Below are 24,861 nucleotides of genomic sequence, written 5' to 3'. Positions count from 1 at the left end.
ATGGCAGAAAGAGTGGAGGAGCTGGTGCTTGGTTCCGAGTTTGTGGGAAGCGAGTTTGGACAGAGAGTTTGCCTGGCTGTGGAACAGCTGCTCAGTAGCAGGCCGGGCCTGGAGTCAGGAACCTAAATCCTGGCCTTGGCAGCAGGTTTTCTTATCGTCTATCTGTCAGGCAGCCCCAGAGAAGCAGGACCACCACTCTGTGTCCTAGGACTGCAAAAAAAAATAGCTGCATGGAAGAGACATCTCTTGGGGGCTTCACTGGGTGTGACGGGATCACTGAGCATTTTATTGCCTTCCCTCTCTCCTCCCCTGAACTGGATTTAGGAGACATGAAAACATTGCCTGTGGGGACACAGGCAGGCTGGATGGCTGGCAAGGTGTGTAGAGGTGAGGCTACAAGAAGAAAATGGAAAGAGGAGAGAGGAAAAACACACATGACTTCTGTGCCCATTGCTCCCTTTTATTTGTGCCCTGTTTGGAGATAAATGAAGCACCAAGCACCAGTGAAGTTTCTGCTCTCACCTTTTTTAATTGAAACCCAGTATGGGAAATAGTAATGGATATTGTACTCAAATTGAGAAAACGTGTCTGCGGCTACGAGGGGACAGTTAGTTCAGCAGATTTGGAGGAGCCGATCCTTCTTTGGCCTGTCAACCTTCCTGACAGTAGCGGTCATGTAATTTGCCATGCCCTCTCACTTACAGATCTCCCTTTCCCCTCTGCCCCATCTGCCCCCATGGGGCAAGACTTCACTGCCCCCAATCCTGGCACCTAACAACACTACTAATAACAATGGAAAGAATCAAATGGCAGCAAATCATTGAAGTAAGTTCTCCTGCCCAAATGTTACTCTTAATCTGCATGTGGTGATTGGAGAGTGTATTGCTATATTTTTTCTCAACCCTTCTAAAGATTCTGTCCCCTAAGGCCCCATCCTCATTCTACAAGCCAAATTACTGGAACAAATCACTGAGGGGGCATTTACACCCTTCCCTGTCTTGACTGAAAATCTAGAAAGAAGATGTTGAAGACAGAAAGGTGCTGGGTGGTCAAAAGTGCTGGGGGGACAAAAGCCAGCTTTGGTCTGTGTCTTGCTGATTCTGGGTCAGATAAAATGAGAGGAAAAATCCCCAGCCCCTTCCTTGTGAATTCATTTCTGCTGGACTAAGTAATGTCCATCACATTATCTTTTTTTTTTCTTTCTTAAATAATTGGGTAAAACACACACACACATACACACACACAAAGAGAGTATTGAAGATGTAGATTGGCTTGAAATTAGGAAACCACAATTAGTTACTTTTCCTGAGAGAGAGAGAGAGAGAGGAAAAAACCTTCACAGATGTATAAAAAGCACCCCCCCACACACACATTTCCTCCATCCTTACCTCTCTCATTTCCCTTCCAATTTATCTAAATCTCTAGCTGTGTATAAATTTGCCATTTTGCAAAGGGTAATCAGCTTTGATGAAAGGTAGGTGCTAATAAGAATAATACGGAGGGTGAAGTCTTTTCATTCCTCCTCTGCCAAAAACATATTTACATTAAAAGAAGGTATGATAAGCATGGATTAAGTGTATAACGAATGATGCTCTAGACACAGCATAAACCAACTGGCGCCAAAGGGCGCTCTGTACTAAAAATACTGCTTCCCCAAGCTAGACAACTTTGACAATCTTCTCTCTCTCTCTCCTCTCTCTCTCTCTCTCTCTCTCTCTCTCTCTCACACACACACACACACACACACACACACACACTCACACACACACTTCAGACTCTTGTGCTGAATTGCCCTGATCAATAATTTACAGGGATGTCAGAGGACAGAGAAATATGCATTACAGGAAAGCTCTGTGCTGCTGGGGCAAGACAGAAGCTAGGAGCTGGGGCTTTGGAGCTCAATATGCAATACCTCTCTCAGGGCTCCTACCCTGGAAAGGGGAGAGAGACAGAGAGAGAGAGAAAGAGAAAGAGAGAGAGAGAGAGAGAGAGAGAGATCTCAGAACATAGGAAGCAGGGAAAAGGACCAACTCTGGGGGAAAGGGTGACTGAAAATGCCAAGAGAAGATGAAACTTCCAACATAAATAAATGGGCCCAACCCTTTTCTGTCTCTCAAGACACTTTAGCTCCCTAGCTAAGGAAGTGAAGGGAAGGTGTTTGCTTGAACCCCAGGAGGAGCTGTCTCTAGCTTGTCATGGTTACTGGAAAAGATGAGGGAGAGAGAAAGGGGGAAATACAGAGGCACTGACTCAGAAAAACAGGAGCAAATTTAAAGAGAACAAAGAAAGCCAGAGAAAATAGAGAGGAAGAGAGAATAGAGAAGAGAGCAAATAAAAAAACAGAACAACAAGAGAGACTAAAGGCTGGAGGATAGAGAAAGACAAGAAGGGGAAATAGAAACCAAGACCAAGATAGATGCAAGAGAGAGAAGAGAAGGAAAGCAGAAGGAAACAGAGTAAGAAAAATTACAGATCTGCAGTCAGACAATCCTGAATGAAGATGAACAGAGAGACAGACAAAAAGAAAGCAGGGGAAAGGGAAAAGAAAGAAAAAATAAAAGAAACAAAATGTGGATGCCCTGCCCTGTCTGGTCCCACCAAGAGGCTTGTGCCTGCCCTGGAGGGAGGAAAGGTGGGGACGCTGACCCTCTCTCAAAGGGACTACCTGACAGCCTCCTGACCTGACTGGAACCAAGCCCTCAAAGCAAACTTTGGGGAGGAAGGTGGTGGAGGACAGGAGAGGTACTTGGGGGAGGGGGGAGCGCACGGCTTCAGGAGGAAAACCAGTTCTCCCAGGTCTGCGCAGAAGTCCTCCACTAGGTCCACTGGGTTCAGAACTGCATGTGGGAAAGTCAGGGTCTGGGGTAGCACAGGATGGCACAGGATTGTGTGCGGGGTGGGGGGGGGAGGTGCTAGTGGTGATTTGCGGGAGGGACAATGAACAGTAAACTAGGTGCTCCCAGGGGAGCTGCTTCCCTGCGATCCGCGATAAGAAAATCATGTCCCTAGTTGGGAGAACTGAGCGCGAAAGAAGACGCGGGAGCCCTACAGCGGCACCTCATCAGTTTCAAAGCTTGTCAATATCAAAAGAGCCGGGGATCTGATAAATCAAATGGGCCCAGGCCTGGGGCAGAAACAGGGAAACATTTCTACAGTACCAGGCGATGAGAAAGCCCCTCACCAGTAAAAGTTTATATATTGACTGACCCCCGTAGGAAACTTCTTAATTAGGCCTCAGACCCTAGGAGAAACACGGATGCCCTTATGTCAACATAGTTTCCAATTTAGCGACACCTAGGACTGAAAAAAGCGCAGGGGCAAACCAGGGTGAAAGTTTAAGAGAGAATAAGCGTGTAATAGTCCTTCGCCAGACCTCACACATACTGAAGAGAATATTTACAGCAAACTTGCCAAAGTAAACGACCCCGCCTACTCACCATCCTTTCCCCCTTCTCCCCCCCCTTTTTTTTTGTAAACTTCAGATAAACACCATTCGGTCACTAAAGGGTCGGTCTGTCCCCTTTCCAGTTTAAGGCAGGCAGTGCCATAGGAAAAGGTGGGATCCAGCAGAGGCTTTCTGGGCGTTTCTCCCGCCAGGCTAGCTTCTCTGCTCGCTTCCGTGGCCTAGGCTTAGGACAGATGATTTGGTTTGCTTACCCCCCACTCTCTTACAAACTTTATTCTGAGGCTCTTCTGCCCCCTCCCCCCAACCTTTAACACTCGCCTACACGTATGCACACAGTCCTCCTTCGCCTTAAACGCTGTAGTTATTACAGATGGGGAGAGGATTTTTTAATTTATTTTTTTTTAAACCATGGCTACAATTAAGAGAAAACTCATTTTGCAAAAGGTGGAGGACTATTTCGAAGACACCAGAAGTTCTGTGGGTCCTTTCCGACCCACAATTTGGCTTCTTTCTCCTTACTCATGCCCTTAATTCACCGTCTTCTCAGACTCTGCTGGGGGACAGGCTCACTCAACATTTCATTTCTCATATGTCTTTGCTGAGTCGGAGGCCGAGGGAGAGAAGATTGAGGGGTCTGCAAAGAGAAAAAAAGACCGCGTAGAGCTCGCGGCCGGAGCCTAAAGCCGGGGCCGCGCTAGCCTTGTGGGTTCTCCCGGAGAGACCAGGCCTGGCACAAGTCTTCGGGACACGCTGGCCAATGTTTAACCCGAATGCGGTGGCCACCAGGCCGCTTTTGTTTGTTCGCAAATTAATCACCCAGCGCACGGCCGGCGCCAGAGTGGGTTTATCACCCACCAGGAGGGGGGCGCGGCGGGCACGCAGAGACAAAGAGGAGTTCGCACCTTCCCGCTTTTGATCCAGAATTACGGCGGCCTCCCTGCATAATACGAGCCTCCTGGGGCCGAGTCTGGGAGGTCAGTCATAATTGGCGGAAGTTTGCAGACCATTAGCAAGATGTCGACATTTTAGATTCAGAACCCCGCAAACTTTCCTCTCCCCCTGCCCCCTTTTGCGCGCTGGAGTAGGGGTGGGGGTCAGAAGTAGCGAACTAGGGTGACCTCAAGGTTAAGCTAAAGCTAAGGGCAAACATAGGCAATTGAGGGAGTGGGCAGTGTGAGGGGCAGAAATCACTCTGATCCACGGTAGAGCCGAAGCAAGTTGAGATATTTATTAGTAAAATCAGAAAGTTTCTCTCCAACGCAGACGGAGGTTGGGGGGGGGAGGGGCGGTGCAGAATGCAGAGGACCGGGTAGGAATTAATCTCTTTTGTGCGTGTGGACTCTTGGGGCACCGAGTGGGTCAGGAGGGGGGTCAGTCACATTGTGTTGGCAGAATTACTTTCCTCGCATTCGAAGCGTCCGGGCAGAGACTGACCCGTGAGCGCAGGCAAAACCGGATCGCGGGGATTTGGAACCGCCCTTGAAAGCGCAGCGAAGCCGCCCCAAGGGCCAGAGGCGAGCAATGTGGGGGAGGGGGTGCTTTTTGCCTCTAGAGATTCGCGAAACCCTGCAATGACCTCCGTGGTCCGTGTAAGGATCGGGAAGGCCTGACCTCTGCACCCTCAGGATAGGGCCGCTGGGGACACGGGAGGGAGTGTAATGAGCTAACACTGAGCCCCTGACACCTCTTTTCTCTCCCTCTTTCTCTCTCAAACACTGGCAGAGAGAGGCAGAAAGGCCGCCAGAGAAAGACAGACTGAAAGGGAAAGAAAAGGGCGAGATGGCGAGCCAGACGGAGTTCGCAGAACCACTCTATCCTCTCTGGTGACTTCAGAGAATTCTCAACGCTGGCGCCAAGCGCTCTTAACCATGTGCGTCAAAAATGCGAGGCTGGAAAAGCTTGTCGCCTCGCAAGTTCCTCCCCTATCTCGGGGTGGTTGGCCCACTGTTTTTTCGCCCTCCACTTGCTACCACTTCGGATCCGAGAGCTGGGGGGTTAGGGAGTACACAAAACAAAATATAAGAGAGGACTGTGCTGGCCTACACAGACACACTCATGCGAAGCCTTGGGTTTCTTAACTACCTAGGCCCTGAAATCAGCCCTTTCCCCGTTCCCCTTCCCTACGAAGAATCTCTCCTCTCAGGAAGGGTAGAAGAACATTGCCCCCGTCTAAGAAGGCACGGTCCAACTCGTTGCTCCCCAGAAGCGAGAACTGTGGGTTTGGGGGAATCCTGTGGGTTTGGGGGAATCCTCTGACTCCCGACAGTCAGCTGCGGTAACAGAGTTAGCAATTCGGCCACAGGTCTGATCAGTAAGATCCGGTTGCCTCCCTCCCCTCCGCCCTCGCTGAGGCCCCCACCCTACCTGAACTGAAACCAGTCATCTCGCCTCTGGGGAGGGGGCATTTCACGGTTTGTTTTACAAATTCGCCCCCGACTTCTGGCAAGATAAGCCCGGGGTGGAGAATGTACTCAGGCACTTGGAGATAAGTGCGATGCCTAGAGAAGATACAAGGCTGGCGCACCTCCCCCAACCAGTTTGCCCACCCCTTACCCGCAGCTCCGCACCGACGGGTCCCTGAGGTGAGGGCAGCGGCTTGGAGAGGGCAGGCCCAGAACCTAGTCCCTCGCTGCGTTCACTTTGTCCAGATCCTCTATTCTCTCCTCTGCACGCACGCACGCACACACACACACACACACACGCATATACACACGCGCACGCACACACACACACACACACACAACCAGGTGGAATCCAAATGGAAGATCTAAAAGGTTTAGTAAATTCATTTTTAAAAACTCCGGAGTCCGTCTCCCCGAGTGAGCGCAGAGAGGGCCAGCCGCGGGCTGTGTGTTTGTATGTGCGTGTTTTCGGCGTGTGAGGGTCTCCGCACATGGCTGTAGGTGTGGCACCGTGGAGAGGGAGCCCACACGTGCGTGTGCTGAAATCTGGCCGCATCCGCATGCTCCGGTGTCCGCGAGCGCAGATGCCAGGGAGATCAGCACCGAAACACCGAGCTCGGGAGCCCCTTAGCGGAGGCCGGGCGGAGCTTGGCTGCACGTGGGGGTGGAAAGCGCGCAAGCATGGAGTCTCGGCGCTCGCCCCTCAGCTGCCGCCGGCGTTTGTTGTGCCAAGCGCCCGAATGGCAGCTCGCGGGAGGCTCAGCAGGCAGCTAGGCTCGCCCAGGGCTCAGCCGCCTGCTCGGCTTCCCCGGGGCTGGGGGGCGGTGGGACGGAGGCGGGAGGGAGAGCTGGAAAGAACCGACCGCGGCGGCTGGAGAGGCGAGCCGAGAGCGCGAGAGGAGAGCGCCCCTGCCCGGCGCCCCGGCGCGCTCTCCGTCTTCCTTGCCCAGCTCGCTCGCTCGTCCACCCCACCCCCCGCCCTCCGCGCCCTCCCCCTTTCTCCGGGGCCCTGCCTCCTCCCTCGATCCCAGGCTAGATGACTGAGGCATTTCAGACGTGGGCTGAACGAGAGCGAGCGAGCTCTGCGGCTGCGGCGATCTCTCGATAAGCCACCTAGAGGCGACTCTGTGCGCGCGCTCCCCAGTGGCTCCTGCCCTCCCTCTGATCATGTTGACATATTCACAGGACGGGCAGTAGTACCGATGCGGCGCTGCGACGTTACAGTTTCCGACACCTTCTTTTTATAACTCAGCTCTATCCCCCAGCACTCGACCTGTGAAAACCACGCCTATGCAGCAACACAATTGGTCCGAAAGCGTCAAAGAGCCAATCAAGAGGCCTCCGGCTCCCCGCAGCCCACAGCACAGCCCGACCTTCTAGAGCCGCGGAGCAGACGCCCGGGGAATTCTAGAGGCGGAGGAGGGTGGCGAGGAGCTCTCGCTTTCTCTCGTTCCCTCCCTCGCTCCCTCCCTCTCCTACTCCGTCTCTCTCTCTCTCTCTCTCTCTCTCTCTCACTCTGCCTCCTTTCCATTTTTCCCCTCTAAATCCTCCCTGCCCTGCGCGCCTGGACGCAGATTTAGGAAGCGAATTGGCTCACGTTTTAGGACAAGGAAGAGAGGCAACGGGAGAAGAGCACAGCAAGATTCGGATTGGAACCGAGACACCCTCCGGAGGCTCGGAGCGGAGGAAGGAGGAGGAGGGAGAACGGAAGCCAGTTTGCTGCTCAAGTTTTGATAGCGCTGATAGAAGGGCGTTTCAATCAGATTTCCCCCCCCCACAAAGGAGAGACTTTTCCCACTCTCGCTCTCTGTTAAAGCGGGGTGTCGCGCAACTGCAGACGCCTGCAGCGAGAAAGAGGCAGAGGAAGAGAGACAGGGGCGGGGGAAGAAGACGAGGTAAAAAGTCTTCCAGGAGAAGCTTTCGCACTTACAACAAAGAGCCTGGGGCCTGGGGAGAGATTCCTAGGACGAAAGGCTGGAGTGTCTATTTCGAGCTAAGCGGCAGGGCTCAGACGCGAGTGGAGACCCTGCTAGCCCCTCTCGCTTGCTTCTCAAACGACTTCTAGGAGCGGCTTTTTAAAAACGCAAGGCGCAAGGACAGTCACCCGAGCGACTATGTCTCCTGGTTTCTCGCCTTGCCCTCTTTAAAAGCAGCATTCTCCTCCCCAAAAGACACTTCGCTCCCTATATTTGAAGTGCTGTAGTTGTGATTTCTTCCTCCTTTTTTTTTTTTTTTTTTGCTTTTTTTAAAAAAAACAAAACAAAACTATGAGCTGTTGTTAAACAAACAAAAAATCAAAAAACAAAACAGCAGCTGCAGACTTGTCCCCGGCTGGAGCCAAGCGTCCCGCCTGGAGTGGATGAGCCTCTCCATGAGAGATCCGGTCATTCCTGGGACAAGCATGGCCTACCATCCGTTCCTACCTCACCGGGCGCCGGACTTCGCCATGAGCGCGGTGCTGGGTCACCAGCCGCCCTTCTTCCCCGCGCTGACACTGCCTCCCAACGGCGCGGCGGCGCTCTCGCTGCCCGGCGCCTTGGCCAAGCCGATCATGGATCAATTGGTGGGGGCGGCCGAGACCGGCATCCCTTTCTCGTCCCTGGGGCCCCAGGCGCATCTGAGGCCTCTGAAAACCATGGAGCCCGAAGAAGAGGTGGAGGACGACCCCAAGGTGCACCTGGAGGCTAAAGAACTTTGGGATCAATTCCACAAGCGGGGCACCGAGATGGTCATTACCAAGTCGGGAAGGTAAGCAAGCGGTGGAGACCCCATCCCCCAAGCTATTGGAGGTTTTTTCCTCCGTTTATCTCTCTTCTCCCAGAACAGTCGTTTTGCCAGTTATGACGGCTTAGACGAAAACTTGGTTCCCCTAGAAGTGTATACAGGGACTCTCCGGCCCTGCCCTAGTGGCAGAAAATTTCAGCTTACCTGAGCGTCTGCATAGGTGTTACAGAGGTCTGCCTCCTGCGTTCCCTACAGAATAGACAGATTTTTTTCAGTGGAGCATAGACATCCCTGCAGGAAGCAAAGAAACCACCCCACTCTGAGAAGTTCACTCCAAACCTTTTCCGAACGTCCTTATTTCTTAGCTGATGTTGTGTTTTTGTCTGTTTTATTCTGTCCTCAGAGAAAAAAGCTTAAAGCTCTTCTCTTTTGTGTGGTAGTGGGAGGCCTGACACTAATTCCCCGCCCTTTCTGCCCTTCAGCCTGGCCTCTGGGTCTGGAGGGGGCCTGAGCCTGCCGCTGCCAGGTCGAAAGAAATCGAAGGGCGGTTTGATTTGTTTGCCTACACCACTTCTGTAACCCGAGGGAGAGTTCGGCAGGCAATTTTGGATAATTAAGATTATGTTTGCAGACCTAAAAAGCCAGTAAGGAGACACACACTGCTTCTTTATGCGTAAATATTAATTATATTTTACATAATGTTTAAAGGTTCTTGTCTGACCAAAACTTGTCACAAAGAGAGGACCCTATGACTATCATTTAAAATCGCTGTTTTTTTTAAAAATTGCATTGATGTCTATAAACGCATAAAGTTGAAAGAATAAAAATAAAATTCTCCTCTTGCTGTCTTCAGCTTTCTGTCTCCTTCCAAACTAAATTTGGCCAAAGTTTAACATAAAATCCTCCTCAAATCCACAAGACATTTAGTCAGTTTCACAGCGAACTGCTTCCTTTTAAGTTGAGTGCAGAATGCCAACACCTCTGTGAAATTAACAGCAATTTGGTGGCACAATCTTGCAGTTTTGAACTGCCGTAGGAGTGGAAGAATGTGGCTAGCTGCTCTGTAGACAGATGGGTTATCAGGCCCGGGAGTCTACCCCAATCTGCAAAATTCGTTCTGAGAACTCGCTGAGTCCAGTTTCATTTCGCCAGCAGCGGGATTGCTATTCTGCAGCAGGGAGGGGTGCGACTTTAACTTTTATTTTCATAATAAGTTTAACATTTTCTCATTAATGGGTGGTGGAAAATTCTAGCCTTCACTGACTGCACTTCACTAAAATCCTACCCAAAGCTCTTTAGAACTAGACACCCACAGAAAAAGATATAGGCAAGATTTTTTCTATAAAGAGGGCAATCTGTACAGTCGTACAGAGAAAGAAACCTTTAAGTTATTAGACAATATACATAAATGCAGTGCCACGATTTATTTGTTTTGAGTCTTGGAACACCTAAATATAGAGAAATTGAGCATATTTAATATTTCTGTTGTGGAAGAAACCACTTTTGCACCCAGTTGCTCTATGGTGAAAAATATAAGCTTGTCGGTCACAAAAGAAAGTTTTAACTTGGCTTAAATATTTTAGGACAAATAGAAAATCAAACCCAAAATTCTGAGTGTTTTATCTTTCTTTTTTCTTTTCCATTCTCTCCTATTGTAGACGAATGTTTCCTCCATTTAAAGTGAGATGTTCTGGGCTGGATAAAAAAGCCAAATACATTTTATTGATGGACATTATAGCTGCTGATGACTGTCGATATAAATTTCACAATTCTCGGTGGATGGTGGCTGGTAAGGCTGACCCCGAAATGCCAAAGAGAATGTACATTCACCCAGACAGCCCCGCTACCGGGGAGCAGTGGATGTCCAAAGTCGTCACTTTCCACAAACTGAAACTCACCAACAACATTTCGGACAAACACGGATTTGTAAGTTTCATTGATCCTTTCAGTAAAATGTTCACTTTCTTTACTGTATCAAAGGCAGTGCTTCCCCATTCCACGTAAACTCCTGGTTTCCGGGTCGTGCTTCTCCTGTGCTCTCTGTTGCTAACCATAGCAAACTTGAACAGAGCCAGAGAGAAGATTCCGGAGTGTTTCTCTCTGGATAATGGAAAGCCTGGTGTTCTAAAAGAAATGAGGAAAAGAAAACTTACCAGCTCACGTTCTATACCAATTCCAGGTCCTTGGTAGATGCCTGGCCTGACAATGAAGTTAAAATCCAATAGTTAAGAGCTAAATCAGTTTTGAAGCTATGTGTTCATAAAAGCTTGGCTTTGTTTTAAAATATAATACTTCTATTTTGAAACCAGCCATATTATTTCCTTGGGAAAGTTGAAATTTTGGAGCCTTGACTATGTTGGTGAAAGGGTGTGAATTTATTTTCTTTTACTAAAAAAGAATTAGGCTTAGGTGAAAGTCAGGTTTACTAGAAATGAGGCTTAGATTTTCGGTATAAAATTGGTGTGTTGGGGGGGGTGTACATATGGATTCAGAGAGAGAATGCTAAGAGACTTTTAGAAGACTTGGATTGCTTGTAAAAGTCAGGCAAGGGACCTTTTGCCCCTTCCTCTACCCCTCCCCAACATTTCAATAAAATAAACAGAGTGATAAGCGAGGAATAAGCAGAAAGATTAGGCCCAGGAAGACGTGAATGGCGCGGAAATATCTTCAGCGGGCAGGAATTGCATTTGAAGCCCTTGATTTGATTAAGGCATAAATATTCCTCTCTAGAGTTCAGCCTTTCAGGGCTTTAAGTGGATTGGGCTCGTCAATTAGTGGGCGCTTGAAGTACTGAATCATTTTGTAAATTAAAATGCATGTTTTTCTCTATCTTTTAAGACTTTGGCCTTCCCAAGTGATCACGCAACGTGGCAGGGGAATTATAGTTTTGGTACTCAGGTAGGCTAGGGTTCAAGGTACGACTCAACCTTAGATGGTGAGGGTGGGGGGGACCCTTTGGAAATTGAGGAACAATTTGTATTCTCCAGAAGATAACATCTGTGGAGCAAAAATGTACCCAAGGAGGTGCTCCAAGGTGGTGGGCTCGGTACAAGCGTGGTACCCTGCGGTGGGGAAGATGTTAGCCTGGCAGGGGTTCTAAGATCCCGTTTGTCCTGCTAAATCCTTTTTTTATGTGTGTCTCTTCTTCCGTGCCCCTGCAGACTATACTGAACTCCATGCACAAATACCAGCCCCGGTTCCACATTGTAAGGGCAAATGACATCTTGAAACTTCCTTATAGTACATTTCGGACGTACTTATTCCCCGAAACCGAATTCATCGCTGTGACTGCATACCAGAATGATAAGGTAACCACAGGGGCTTTTCTTTTTAAGGGTGATATTTTCCCCTCCCCTTTAAGCTGCTTTGAGTGAGGGTGAAAAAGTTGCAAGAGAATTGGGATGAGAATTTTGAGTTTTCTTTTGTGATTTGGCCTTTGGTGAAGCATTTGGAGAAAGGAGCACTGGTAGGAAAAAAAACTCTCGGCCAGTTAGAAATCAAATGCTGAGTTTTAAAATGTTTAACTAATTTTTCAGTGAGAAGCTTTTATAAACCACTGTTGCACTGATACCCACCCCCCACCACACCCCCAGGCTTTGTCCTATTTGTTTTAAGGCTCATCCTCTTCCCCTTCAGAAAGAAGGATCAAGAAATCAGGTTCAAAAGGAACCAGCTAAAAATTTAAGGCAAAAGCCATTCAGAATCTTGGGAGGAGAATCCTAGTGGAGATCAGCTTTTCTCCCCTAGCCAGAAATCCTGAATAGCTGGTCTGGTTTTTATTACCTTTTATGCTGCTGTGTTTTTTATGATGTGTGTATGTGTGCGTGTGTGTACGCGCGTGCGCGCGCGCGCGCGTGTGTGTGTGTGTGTGTGTGTGTGTGTGTGTGTGTGTGTGTGGTTGGGAAAACCTATCCTGATCACAGGGTCGAGCTAATCAAGTTGTCTGAGGCTTTTGAGTTGAGGTGGCCAAAGTCACTATTTCATGATTTTCTCTCTCCTTCTCTCTCTCTCTTTCTCTCTCTCTCTCTCTCTCTCTCTCTGGCCTAAAACTGAATATTAGAAGAACCCTTAGATGGGCTACCACCTGGTATCTGTAGTCGTGGTGGCCTGGAGGTCATGGGCGTGGAGTGCAGAGACACAAAGTGACCCTTGCTGCTGATTCACCAGTCCCCAGCTTGGCTGTGAGCAGGCAGCTATGGGGGCGGGGGCAGGGACTGATGACTCCTGCTTTTCAACATCTGAATCCTGGACTTCAATGAGAGTCTGGTTCACCCGACAACACCCTGCATTTTGAATTTACTATTTCTGTCAATGGGTCCTCTGGACCTATGATGGGAATGTCCCAGATAAATTTTCTTAGTCTGGGGACTAACATCATAACCTCTCCCTGCAAAACCTGAAGTCTTGCATACAAGCAACTTATTTCAAGAAGAAGAATCCAACCAAGGAAACTTTTTTCTACCTCTGAATAACTCTGTATATATAACTTTTTCCTCCCCAAAGGAAAGGGATTTGAAAGATTACATGCTATGGCATTTTTCCTTGGCATGCAAAATGCATGCTCCCTCTAGACCCAGCATCCTGTGAAACTAAATTGTTAATATGATGTGAAAAAGTAGCATTTTTGATCAGACAAAGAGGCCACAGGCCTTCTCCCCCAATGGCAGTGGCAGATCGTATAAATGAAAACAAATGTTTCCAGTGGTCACTCAGTCCTTTTAAATCTGTAATTGTCAATATTGTAATTCCTCAAACTACCACCTCCACCCCCAGAAAAAATCAAACTCACTCCAGTACAAGGGTAGCAAAACCCCATAAATCATTTTGTTAGATTCATGAAAGGGTTGGAGTGTATGCTGTGAGTGTGTATGTGTGTGTGTGTGTGTGTGTGTGTGTGTGTGTGTGTAAGCAGGGGAGTATGTCATAACATTTTATGATTAATTGCACTGTATAAAAAAAATCAAAATGAAAGCATAATTTTAAGATCTACAGGTTGTCCCTCTTGACACCTTTGACGATGTTTCTATTTCTAAACCCAAGCTGTCTGGCTGCCCAAAGAAAAGAATTTCTTTGGATAATTTCAGCCTGGAATCCCTGGTTTGGCCTCCTATAGGAGATACAAGCCTTAGTACAGTTTCCTTTGATTTTTCCCTCCGCCCTTCCAAACTTCTACATTATTTTCTATCTTTTTCTCTTTAATCTGGTATATCCATATGACTTCTGTTGGCAGTCAGATTTCTAGGAGACTATTGAGTTGGGGGAAACACCCCCAAAACATTCTAGAAAATGGGGCTAATATGTCTGTCTTCCTTCTGTCTCCTTCTCTAGATAACTCAGTTAAAAATAGACAACAACCCTTTTGCAAAAGGTTTCCGGGATACTGGAAATGGCAGGAGGGAAAAAAGGTGAGTTGAGACAATTATTTATTTATCAGATAATAGAAAAATCACTTTTCTAGGCTCCAACTCTCAAGTGTCAGAAGTAGGTAGAAGATAGTTTACTTCCTGCCTGCCACATGCTTCCCATGTCAGTACACCCAGTACGCAGTATTTTATCTACCTCCGACTGGTTACCTTTAAGGAAATTAACTAGGCTATGCCATAGTTGTCTCTGGAAGAAAAGTATCAGGGATAACAAATTATATAGGGATACCTATTAATTCCTAGTTAATTTAAATTCATCCTGGGCAGGTCCCAAGAAAGGTCCAAGCCATTCACAAAATGCTTTGGAATTTTTGCAATCTTGTCTTTTAAATACTAACAGACACAGCTGGGGTCCCTTGAGAAATCCATGGCTCCCTCCCTTCTTCGTGCGTACATGTATCATTTTGCATTAAGTGGACAACCTGGGAGTATATGAAAAAAGCTTTCCCCTCCCCCACCCCCTTTCAAAGAATCTCTAAAATCCTGAAAATCACACCAAATTTTAACCTATCCCCTTGAGGGTGACATTAAAAAACAATTTCTAACATCAAAATAGATTTTTATTCCAATTGATGTGTTGGTGAAACAAGTACAGTAAAGTGCACCATGGAATAACTGCTTCCTTGCAATCTTAGCAACCATCCAGGAGTTTGCTAGGCTGGGGACAGAGCATTGTGTTCGCAGGGTTGGGCAGCCAGTTCTTCTTCTGCTATAAGGCCAGCAGTTCAGCTTTCTCTGACTAGCTCCATCCTCTTCTCTTGCTTTTAAACAATATTTCACAGCCCAAGCAAATGCCCTTTCCTAATGTAACCCCAATCTTGAATGAACTCAACTGAAGCCTTCCTCCTTCTTCCCTCCTCCTGCTCCACACTCTTCAGCTCAGTTAGAGGGTCAAGAACAATGCTGGGGTCTGTGTGACTGCCCTGGGGCAGGCAGATTTCAGAGAATAAGTGTTGTCTGTGGGCAGCAGCCAGGGTGAGGTGTGTGTATGCTGCTTTGGAAAGGGTAAGGGAAACAAAGAAGGGAAATGTACGTTACATTCTGTAATGTTGGGTGTGGGCTTCTGCCACAGAAAACAACTCACCCTGCAGTCCATGAGGGTGTTTGATGAAAGACACAAAAAGGAGAATGGGACCTCAGATGAGTCTTCAAGCGAACAGGCAGCCTTCAACTGCTTTGCTCAGGCCTCTTCTCCAGCAGTCTCCACTGTAGGGACATCCAACCTCAAAGGTAAACCTGGTCACATCTGGGGTGACTCAACTCCAGGTCATCGTGGCCTGGAAGAGTTGGTGGGAGGGAGGCACTGACCAGGGGCCTTGCCCTTTAAAAACTACAGATCCTTCTACATATCTGTAAACTGGAGCCAAAATTCCGAAGGGGCTACCTGGTCCCCTCCCTAAGGTACTATAGGGAAAGCTCAGAACCTCTTCCTCTAAACCCTTATTTGGCTGGGGTAGAGGAGATGTCGGTTTGTATATCACCTCTTGGTGGGGGCAACCTGAAGCACTTCTCTCTCTTTCTGTCTGTCTGCCTCCCCCAACTCTTTCCAGCCAGGAGAGTTTTCACCATCTTTGAAATCTGGGATAAAATGTGTCAAGATGAGGTGAGGGATTCTCTGTCACCTGAAACAGGGAAGGTGACAGAAAATAACATCCAGTCATGGAGCAACAATTGACCGGGGAGAGGAGGAGGAGAACTGGGGATCTGCGTTGGGAGTGGGGTGGGGGGTGGGAGTGGATGAGATGGTTCAGATCCCCAGTCGGTTTCCTGTGTTTAAAGAGCAAGCACTATTTATTTGGAAAGATACATTCTCAACGGGAAGGAAGCTGTTTTTAAGTGAAATAAAATGAAAAGTCCTTTACGTCTTCAATCCATTTGAGCTTTAAACATAAAAAAGAATCCTTTTATTTATTTACTTATTTTTCTGGTAGGACACCCACAGAAGATGGTAAAAGCAAAAATATAATCTATGATTGTTGGGGAGGGGAGTTAGTGGGCTGCCTGTCACCCATCTCTCTGCCTGCAGGGACTGAGGCAAATGTAAGACTCAATTGAGTAGTGAGTTGGGGGAGGGGTGCCTATGTCTGCCATTACCAATTCAGATATCAGGGTTCTCTCCAAACAAATCTTTGTAAAATAATTTACAAATTTGTGGAAGGTACTGATCTCCATCAGTCACTGAACAAAGACCCCCATAGTAACTGGAATCCAGCAGTGAGTTTCAGAATAAGTTAGATTTTATTTATTTGTTTATTTATTTATTTATTTATTGGCAGCTGGCCTGTACAAGGATGGAACCCTGGACTTTGGTGTTATCAGTACAACACTCTAACCAACTGAACTAACCGGCCAGCCCCGGGTTTTATTTTTAAAATTCAATTTGCAATCAAATGGAGCAATGTTTGTAAAGGCTTTGTCTGACACAGTAGGAGCTCAATCAATGTTTGTAAAAAAAAAAAAAAAAAAAAAATGCAAGTCATTATAACAAGAGCTACGGATTGGGGAGGTGTCCTAAGGTCCTACTCTACTTAAGTACTTTGAATTCATTATTAGCTTATTGAATCTTCCAGAATAGTTGTTAGGTATCGTTATCCCCACTTTGTAGACGAGAAAACTGAGGTGCAGAGAAGTTAAGGAGCTTGTTTAGGGTTACACAGCTAGTAATCTGCAGAACTGGGATTGAAACTTGGCAACAGGAGTTTCACTGGCCCTTTCTTCTCCTATGGTAGATCTGTGTCCCAGCGAGGGTGAGAGTGACGCTGAGGCAGAAAGCAAAGAGGAGCATGGCGCGGAGGCCTGCGACGTGGCCAAAATCTCCACCACCACGTCGGAGGAGCCCTGCCGCGACAAGGGCAGCCCGGCGGTCAAGGCGCACCTCTTCGCGGCCGAGTCCGGCGGCCGATCCCGGGACAGCGGGCGGCTGGACAAGGCGTCGCCTGACTCGCGCCACAGCCCGGCTACCATCTCGTCCAGCACCCGTGGCCTGGGTGCAGAGGAGCGCCGGAGCCCGGGCCGCGAGGGCGCAGCGACGTCCAAGGTCGAGGAGGCGCGCGCGCTGCCGGGCAAGGAGGCCTTCGCGCCGCTCACCGTGCAGACGGACGCGGCCACCGCGCACCTGGCCCAGGGCCCCCTGCCCGGCCTTGGCTTCGCCCCCGGCCTGGCCGGCCAGCAGTTCTTCAACGGGCACCCGCTCTTCCTGCACCCGGGCCAGTTCGCCATGGGGGGCGCCTTCTCCAGCATGGCTGCCGGCATGGGGCCCCTGCTGGCCACCGTGTCCGGGGCCTCCACTGGCGTTTCGGGTCTGGATTCCACGGTCATGGCCTCTGCCGCCGCGGCGCAGGGACTGTCCGGGGCGTCCGCGGCAACCCTGCCCTTCCACCTCCAGCAGCACGTCCTGGCCTCTCAGGTATTTACCCTTCCTCCTGACCTCTCCAGCCCCCCTCCCCCCTTCATTCGCTCTAGTTTCCTGCCCTTGGATACCAGACCCTCACCCAGTCTCCTTGCCTAATAGCTTTAAATAATAGTAGTAGTAGTAGTAATAGTAATAACAATTTTTATTGAGCCATTGCTAGGTGCAAGGCTGTTCTCATTGAGTCATCATGACCTCACCCCTCCTCCCCATAAAAGGAAAAATGTTTCCTAAGTTAAGGGTTATTTCCAGCAGAGTAGAGAGGTAGCCATCGTGATAGCAGCTACACACAGCACTTACTTTCTACCAGGCACTCTTCTAACTCCTTAATCTATTCTGACTCATTTGATCTAACCCTTCAGTGGTACTATTATCACCTCCACTTTAAAAATGAAAGGAAGAGGCCCAGAGATGTTGAGTAACTCATCCAAGGTCACACAGCTGGTAGTAGTTGAGCTGAGTCTCTATCCCAAGCTGTCTGACTCCAGGGCCTCTTTCAGAGTTTTTGATTTTAGCTTCAGAGCTGAAATGTCTCTTAAGTGACTCATAGCCAACTCTTCCCCAGGAATTAGACAAGAGAGAGACCAACGCCTGAGGAGGGGAAGTGACTCCTTGGGTGGGAGTTCACTCTTCCAGCATTTCCTCCCATTTCAATGCCGTTCTCCCCCTCCCCCTACCCCAAGCAGGCCAGCCTATTCCTCAAAGGGTTAATAGTTTGTGCACACATGGGAAATGTCAGAGGAGTGGGAACAGCAGGGGCTGTGGCAGGCCTGGCAGCCTGTGTGTGTTTCACAGACAGCTGTGTTGGGGCACAGGGTGGCTGGGGAGAAGTCTCAGGCCACTGGAAATGTTCTGAACCTGGTGAAAAGGTTCTATGGAGTTTTGTGCACACTCTTGCCTTTTGTTTCGTCTGGGCACATTCATCTCCCTTCAGTGAGCCAAGAGACAGGACTGGCTTCCCCTTCTCTGGGAAGGAGGGAGCTGAGAGAAGGGTTGGCTCTGGTCTTTCTCAGTTCCTCCCATCTCCTCTGCTGGCTTCTCCTGGAGACCCTGTCATAGGAGAGCAGGTGATAGGTCGGGTGAGGTGCTGTCTGAGCAAACGCAAATGAAACAAAAAGAACTGGCCCAGGCCAGAGTCCTAACATTTTAAGTTCTGTTTCTGCCACTTACTAGATCAGTGAATTCCAGAACCCCTGGGGCCTCAATTTCTCACCTGTAATACCAGCCTATCAGACTGGATAATTTGTTTATCTTTGTTTATAACAAACACCCTTTTACTCCCAGCCCAATTTCCTTTTGCTTAAGATCTTCTCTGGGTTTGTTTTTGTTTTTGTTTTTCATTTCAGAAACTTCTAGGATTGGGGTAGGAGGGCTGGGGAAGGTGGTCAAGAATGACAAAAAATATTTTGTCCAATAATTTATGCCCTCTGGTTTTCCCTCAGCCACCTTTGTGGGGTAGCCTGAGTCTTATTTAACAGGTGCAACAGCCAACCCTTGTGGGGAAATTTCTATCAATCTTGTGGGCCAGGCAGGGCATGAAGCATATTGCAGTCATTAGCTTGTTTAATATCCACAAAGTCCTCAATAAGTACAAGTTACTTATGATTTCCCTGTTTTTCATATAAGGAAACTGAGGCACTGGGAATTAAGTATCTCGGCCTAGGCCTAGAGTGATAGATACGCTCTGAACCTAAGAGAAGTATGAGTGTGGTCCTCCTGCTCCCCTTCCCAAGAGAAAAAGGGATTCATAGCTTGCTCAAGGTGGCGGACGGGAGGGAGGAGATGGACGAGCGTGGCTCCTCCCCGCCCCGCAGCCCCTGACTCGCTCCGTGCGTTTCTCTCCCTTCCCCAGGGCCTGGCCATGTCGCCTTTCGGAAGCCTGTTCCCTTATCCCTACACGTACATGGCCGCGGCGGCGGCCGCGTCCTCCGCAGCTGCCTCCAGCTCGGTGCACCGACACCCTTTCCTCAACCTGAACGCCATGCGGCCGCGGCTGCGCTACAGCCCCTACTCCATCCCGGTGCCGGTCCCGGACGGCAGCAGCCTGCTCAGCACTGCCCTGCCGTCCATGGCGGCGGCCGCGGGGCCCCTGGACGGCAAAGCCGCCGCCCTGGCCGCCAGCCCGGCCTCCGTGGCCGTGGACTCGGGCTCGGAACTCAACAGCCGCTCCTCCACTCTTTCCTCCAGCTCCGTGTCCTTGTCGCCCAAACTCTGCTCGGAGAAAGAGGCGGCCACCAGCGAACTGCAGAGTATCCAGCGGTTGGTCAGCGGCTTGGAAGCCAAGCCAGACAGGTCCCGCAGCGCGTCCCCGTAAACCCCTCCCCAGAAAAGTCTCTTCATTCCAGTCCAGTCAAGTCTGCAGTGCACTTTGTTGGATGTAAAGTAAACCACGGGCCTGCCGTGGGGTTAACCCTTCCTTTTGCAGTCGTGTCTGGGAAGGGGTACCGGACTCCCCCGAGAGAATGTGCTAGAGACAGATCCTGTCTTCTTGGCGTGGTTTATATAACCGGGATCTGTCTCAGATTCTGTTGCATTGAGCTGTTGGGGGTGGGAGTTAAAACATTTATATCCTGAGCAACTTCCAGCAAGGCTGTTCTGGGAGCTGTGGCCGAAGAAGCCCACCAGGAGGGGAGGTGTTGACAGGCATCTCCCTCGGTGTGGATATATATATATATTTTCCTTCACCGTATCAAGTGGAAACAAATAATTTTTTTTTAAGAAATGGGGACAAATGAATACATTAACATGATTCTGTTAGTGAAGATTAAAAACTTTATAGTGTCTTGCGTATCAGTTCTCAATAAATTACTGAGCAGCATTGTTTGGGGAGGGAAGTCTCTGCCATCCTTGTTTAGTCTATATTAAGGAAATCTGTGTCTTTTTAATATTCTTGTGATGTTTTAAGAGCCACTATAGGTCTCTTGTTGCATGTTCCACAGTAATGTATTTGTGGTTTTTATTTTGAACGCTTGCTTTTAGAGAGAAAACAACATAACTCCATACCCTTTTCCCAATCCTGTGCCCCCAAAATGGCAACCCCAAGGGAGGGAGGGGGGAATTAAAGGGAAGGGGTGGGGAAAATACAGAAAAAAATGAATTTATTTTATCTAAGCTCTGTAGCAGGATTCATGTTGCCCTCTTTGGCAGTTCTTTCTCTTTCCTGTATATGCAATAACAAGGTTTAAAAAAATAATAAAGAAGAAGCGAGACTATTAGACAAAGTATTTATGTAATTATTTGATAACTTGTAAATAGGTGGAATATGAATGCTTGGAAAATTAAACTTTAATTTATTGACATTGTACATAGCTCTATGTAAATAGGAGTGCAACTGTCAGGTTTGTGTTCTTCTTTTCCTTTAGTCAGTTTTATTTCCAGGTCACAGATTTGCTGTTAACACTAAGAAACACACTTTCTGCACCACCAACAACACACTTTCAAAAGAGTTGCCTGCAAAAAAAAATTTTTTTTTCTTTTTTTAATGTCCAAAAGTGGGGAAGTGCTATTTCCTATATTAGACAAAATTGAGGTGGGGGTGCCATTTCCCAACTCCACTTTAAATTCCCTAAAATGTAACACCCTCAGAGTGGTTCTGAGGTTGCTGTGGGGAGGGACAGTGCAGAGGGAGTGGTTTGACTTTCTAATTTTTCTTTTGTATTTGTATTTTCTAGTCTCTGGTTTCCTCAAAACAAAGTGGATTTTACTACTGTTGTCAATATTGATGATGGTGTTTTGAATTGGTGCCTATAGAGATATATTCACAGTTCAAAACTCAGGTGCTGAGAGATGGTTTAAAGACAAAAATTCATGAAGGTATATTTTGTGTTATAATTGTTGATGAGTTCTTTGGTTTTCTGTATTTTCCCCCCTCTCTCTTTAAAACATCACTGAAATTTCAATAAATTTTTATTGAAATGTCGCTGGACGTTGTGTCAAATGCTTTCTTCGGGAACCTTTCCCGAAGGTGAAGAGTGAGGACGGGATTCAGTCTCCTCTCTCTGCCTACCCCCTTCCCTTTGCCTTTAAATAATTAAGACCGCCCCCAGTGAACCAAAATGAGATGTCACTCAAGTTACAAAGCAAAAAAAAAAAAAAAAAAAGTCCCTTACTCAGGCGAAGGGAGCCGCTTCAATCTGAAATTACTTTTCTTTTAAATTAGGGAGCAAAACAGGAGACGGAAAGGGACCTGATTAGAATTCCGAGAGAATAGTAATTTCAGACACCTAAGTTTTAATGAAAAAAGGCTGCCCTGCTCCCTAAGTCAGCTTTTCCCACACGAATCTGATCAAAAATAAGTTCGAGCACCACGAACATTTTTCGCTTTAAACTTGCTCTCCCTTTTGACATCGGCCTGGGGAATCCAAATCAAAAATCTCTCCTTGCAGCAGTGTGGCGCTGAAAAAGGCTAGCAGAATCCCCTCGCGGCCAGACCCGGCTTGGCGAGGCAGCAGCCCTCCAGGTTTTAGAAGTGCACGAGGGTAAACGCCTCCCACCCCACCCCACGCACACACGCAGCAGTCCCTGTTGTCTCAAATGGGACGAAGCTGGACCAAGGCGCTCCTACGAGGCCCCATGCATCCCGAGTCGTGCGTGCGAAGCGCGGCCAGCTCCGCGCAGACTTAGCTGCCTCGCGCAAGGGAGAAGGGGAAGTTTTCCTTGCAAGGGAAAGGTAATTCTAGAGCACATATTTAACTCCCTCCAAGGGAAAAGTCACCCAGGAGGCTGACGTCCTTCCTCAGTTCTCCCCTCCAACAAGTCTCCAGGCAGTTTGGGAGTTGCCTTTTGAAGTTCAATTTATCTTTCAAACATTCAATAAAAAATGGAGAGGCCATGTCAGTCTTTTGGTCTACCCACCCCCCAGCCTCGCCACCGAGTTGTGTACATGGTGGGGGGGGGCGGGGAGGGCGGCACGGGAAGGTTCTCGAGGGTTAGTCCTTAGGCCTTTTCTTGCCCTGTGGAGCCTGCCTGGCGGCTGTCGCCGCCCCCCCCCCCCCCGCAACTCCCTGGAGCCCGCCAGCCCGGCCCACGTCCCTGTCACCTTCAGGTCTCTTGAATGTCCGGCGAGGACCCCCCTTCTCCTCCCTCCTCCTGTACTTGGAAGGGTATTGAGGTCGGGACCTTTGGAGAGGGGGGCAAAGCCCGTTCCATCTCTGGCCAGGCACGTGGGGACCCCAACAGCCGCTCTTGCGGCGTCTCCCAGCGGGTTTGGGAAGAAAGACAACCAGGGTCAGGGGTGGGGTGGGGTGGGGTGGGGGGTATTGGAGGGCCTGAACTGAGGTCCTGGGGAACCTTTGGGGCCGTAGCTCCTCAGAGGGCCCAGCGATTTCCAGGGCGCGTGCCCTCTGCGCAGCGGCTGCAGCCGAGTGCATCTGGTTCTGGGTCCCACGATAGCGCGCGGTGCCGCGCCCCAGAGAAGGTGGTAGTCGGCTGGTTGCGCCCAGCTGAGCTCTCCGAATTGGAGTGAAAACAACTCAGCCCCCAAAGAGAGAAGGAATGTTTTTTTTTTCTCAGTCGAGATTTGCTTACCTCCTCCCCACCCCAACCCCCAAATCCGTGGACAGTGCTCAGACGTGTGTCCAGCTTCTCCTACAGGCTTTCCTCCCCCCCACCCCGCTCTAATCTCTTGTGTATCTTATTTGTATATAGTGATGTTAATGAGTAACTCTTGTGGCGCTGATGGACGGGGGTGAACGGCTCGCAATCTCTCTGGATTTCGTTGCCTATTACTCACCTGGCGCCGGTCGCAATCTCGCCGCGGGCTTTATGGTGGTGGCGGCGGCCGCCGCGGAGGCCACTCGGGGCCGGCGCCTTCGCCAGTTTTCCGGGCTTCGAGTGCCACCTATCTGTCTGGCCCACGAATACGCCCTGGTCGCCGCTGCTTGCCCGGCACCCCAGCGCCTGCCGGGTTCAGGAACTCGGGCGCGTCACCTTTGCCCCTTCTCATCCCAGCCACCCCCGGCCCGCACTTCTCTAGACTCTCCCCCCGCCCCCCGCCCCCGTCCTCAGCATAGGAAGAAGCTTCGGTCTTCTCTTTCCTGGATATCATTTTCACTCCTGTTTGGGCCTCAGATGAGAAAAACAATCCTTCCCTCCTCTGGGTTTCCAAAGAACGTTCGGAAATTTAGCGAGAGGACCCTCGCTCATAATTCTCTCCCTTAGCACCTTGGCTCAGTGTAGAAATCGCCTATAGACCCCTGCTCCGGACCCCGTCCAGCAGGGGACAAGCAGAATTCACCACCGGCAGATAGAGAAAGACTACGTCTCTCCCCAATGCACAGCCTCACATTCTACCCTTGGTACAACTTCCCTTTGCCTGGATTCTTTTTCTTACTTTACAACTCTGGAAGTTTTCGTTTTTTAACCTGGCCGCATCTACAGGGACAAAGGCCACGGCTCACAGGAGCAGCAGTCTGCATGGTACCCGACCGGGGTCAGCTACCGCAGCCTGCAGGGCCGAGCGACTTCATGATTTGTAGATTTAAGGTGACAAATGCGGGTGCCGGCCAGAGCCCCCCGGCCCCCGCCCCTAAGAGAAGGTCGGCTCCGAGCCTGGCTGCGCCCTGGCGTCTGAGAACCGCGGAGGGGTGGAGGTGGGGTCGCCTTTTGCTGTGCTTTGAGCCGCGGGTAAAGGCGTCCGGGTTCCTGCTGACCTCCCGGCGCTAATTGCAGGGGCCGAAGGGCGCGCTCAGGCAGAGGCAGGGGTCACGACCCTGGGCTCCCTCCTCCCGGTCCTGGCAACCCGAAGGAGATGGGTGTGTGCAAGCGGGCGCATTGTGTGTGCGTGCGTGCGTGTGTGTGTGTGTGTGTGTGTGCGCGCGCGCGCGCTCGTGTAAGGCCTCCCTCTGGATCTACGTTGTCTGTGGACCCACCCTTTCTCTGTGGGGAAAGTTCACGACGTGTAGGCCCTTAAAAAAATTCCATCCAAGAAGGAAAACCCGGGTTCTGACCTTTCCCCTAAGCTGGCAGACAGGCAGCCGCCTTCGGGCGCTGCAAGAGGCTTGAAACGCTCTGCGTCCGCGCGCTTTCTGCCTCGCTGGTTTCCAAATTTGACCTCACGGCAACGAGCCAAGAGAGTGGCTGTCGGTGGGCGGCCGCGAGGCTGCGAGAGGCGACCTGGGCTCTTTCATGTATGTAGCCGTATATGTTCGTACTTGTGGGTAGCTCTTCGGATGTTTGCTTTCTGGGGCCAGGAACTGCAGGTGTTAGTAGGATATGTGTGTGTTTGCGTGTATTTGTGGATGCTGCATCTGTAGACGTCTATTCCAATTTGGATTTAGAAATGCATGCGCAAGACAGTTCCGGATGTGGATGCATTTGGTTGTTTTATAATCAAGATGCGTATAATCAAGAAGTATATGTTGCAGATGTCGGCGTTCAAAGTACACGTAACAACAATAATAAAAATAGCTGGCATAAAGGGCACGTGCACGTGCCAGGCACTCGGTTTAGAGCCCCACAAAAGTGACCTCCTTAAGCTCTCACAATTAACCCTATAAG

At 49.4% G+C, this 24,861-nt stretch overlaps 1 protein-coding gene across 2 annotated transcripts; it reads left to right on the top strand.

Moving 5' to 3' along the window:
• Positions 1-8,112: 8,112 nt before the first annotated feature.
• TBX3 (T-box transcription factor 3) lies at positions 8,113-20,382 on the top strand. Of its 2 annotated transcripts, XM_063086738.1 has the most exons (8): positions 8,113-8,556; positions 10,191-10,458; positions 11,371-11,430; positions 11,694-11,840; positions 13,861-13,937; positions 15,028-15,185; positions 16,685-17,361; positions 19,217-20,382. In XM_063086738.1, exons 1-8 carry the CDS (start codon positions 8,168-8,170, stop codon positions 19,676-19,678), a joined length of 2,238 nt encoding a protein of 745 aa, XP_062942808.1. In that variant the 5' UTR covers positions 8,113-8,167; the 3' UTR covers positions 19,679-20,382. The 2 variants fall into 2 exon arrangements, with proteins under 2 accessions (XP_062942808.1, XP_062942809.1); XM_063086739.1 differs by lacking the exon at positions 11,371-11,430.
• The last annotated feature ends 4,479 nt before the right edge of the window (positions 20,383-24,861 follow it).

This window comes from Cynocephalus volans, chromosome 2 (genome assembly GCF_027409185.1).
Source record: "Cynocephalus volans isolate mCynVol1 chromosome 2, mCynVol1.pri, whole genome shotgun sequence".
Taxonomy (NCBI): domain Eukaryota; kingdom Metazoa; phylum Chordata; class Mammalia; order Dermoptera; family Cynocephalidae; genus Cynocephalus; species Cynocephalus volans.
Note: the sequence above shows the minus strand (reverse complement) of the source record. Positions and strands in the feature narration are given on the sequence as shown.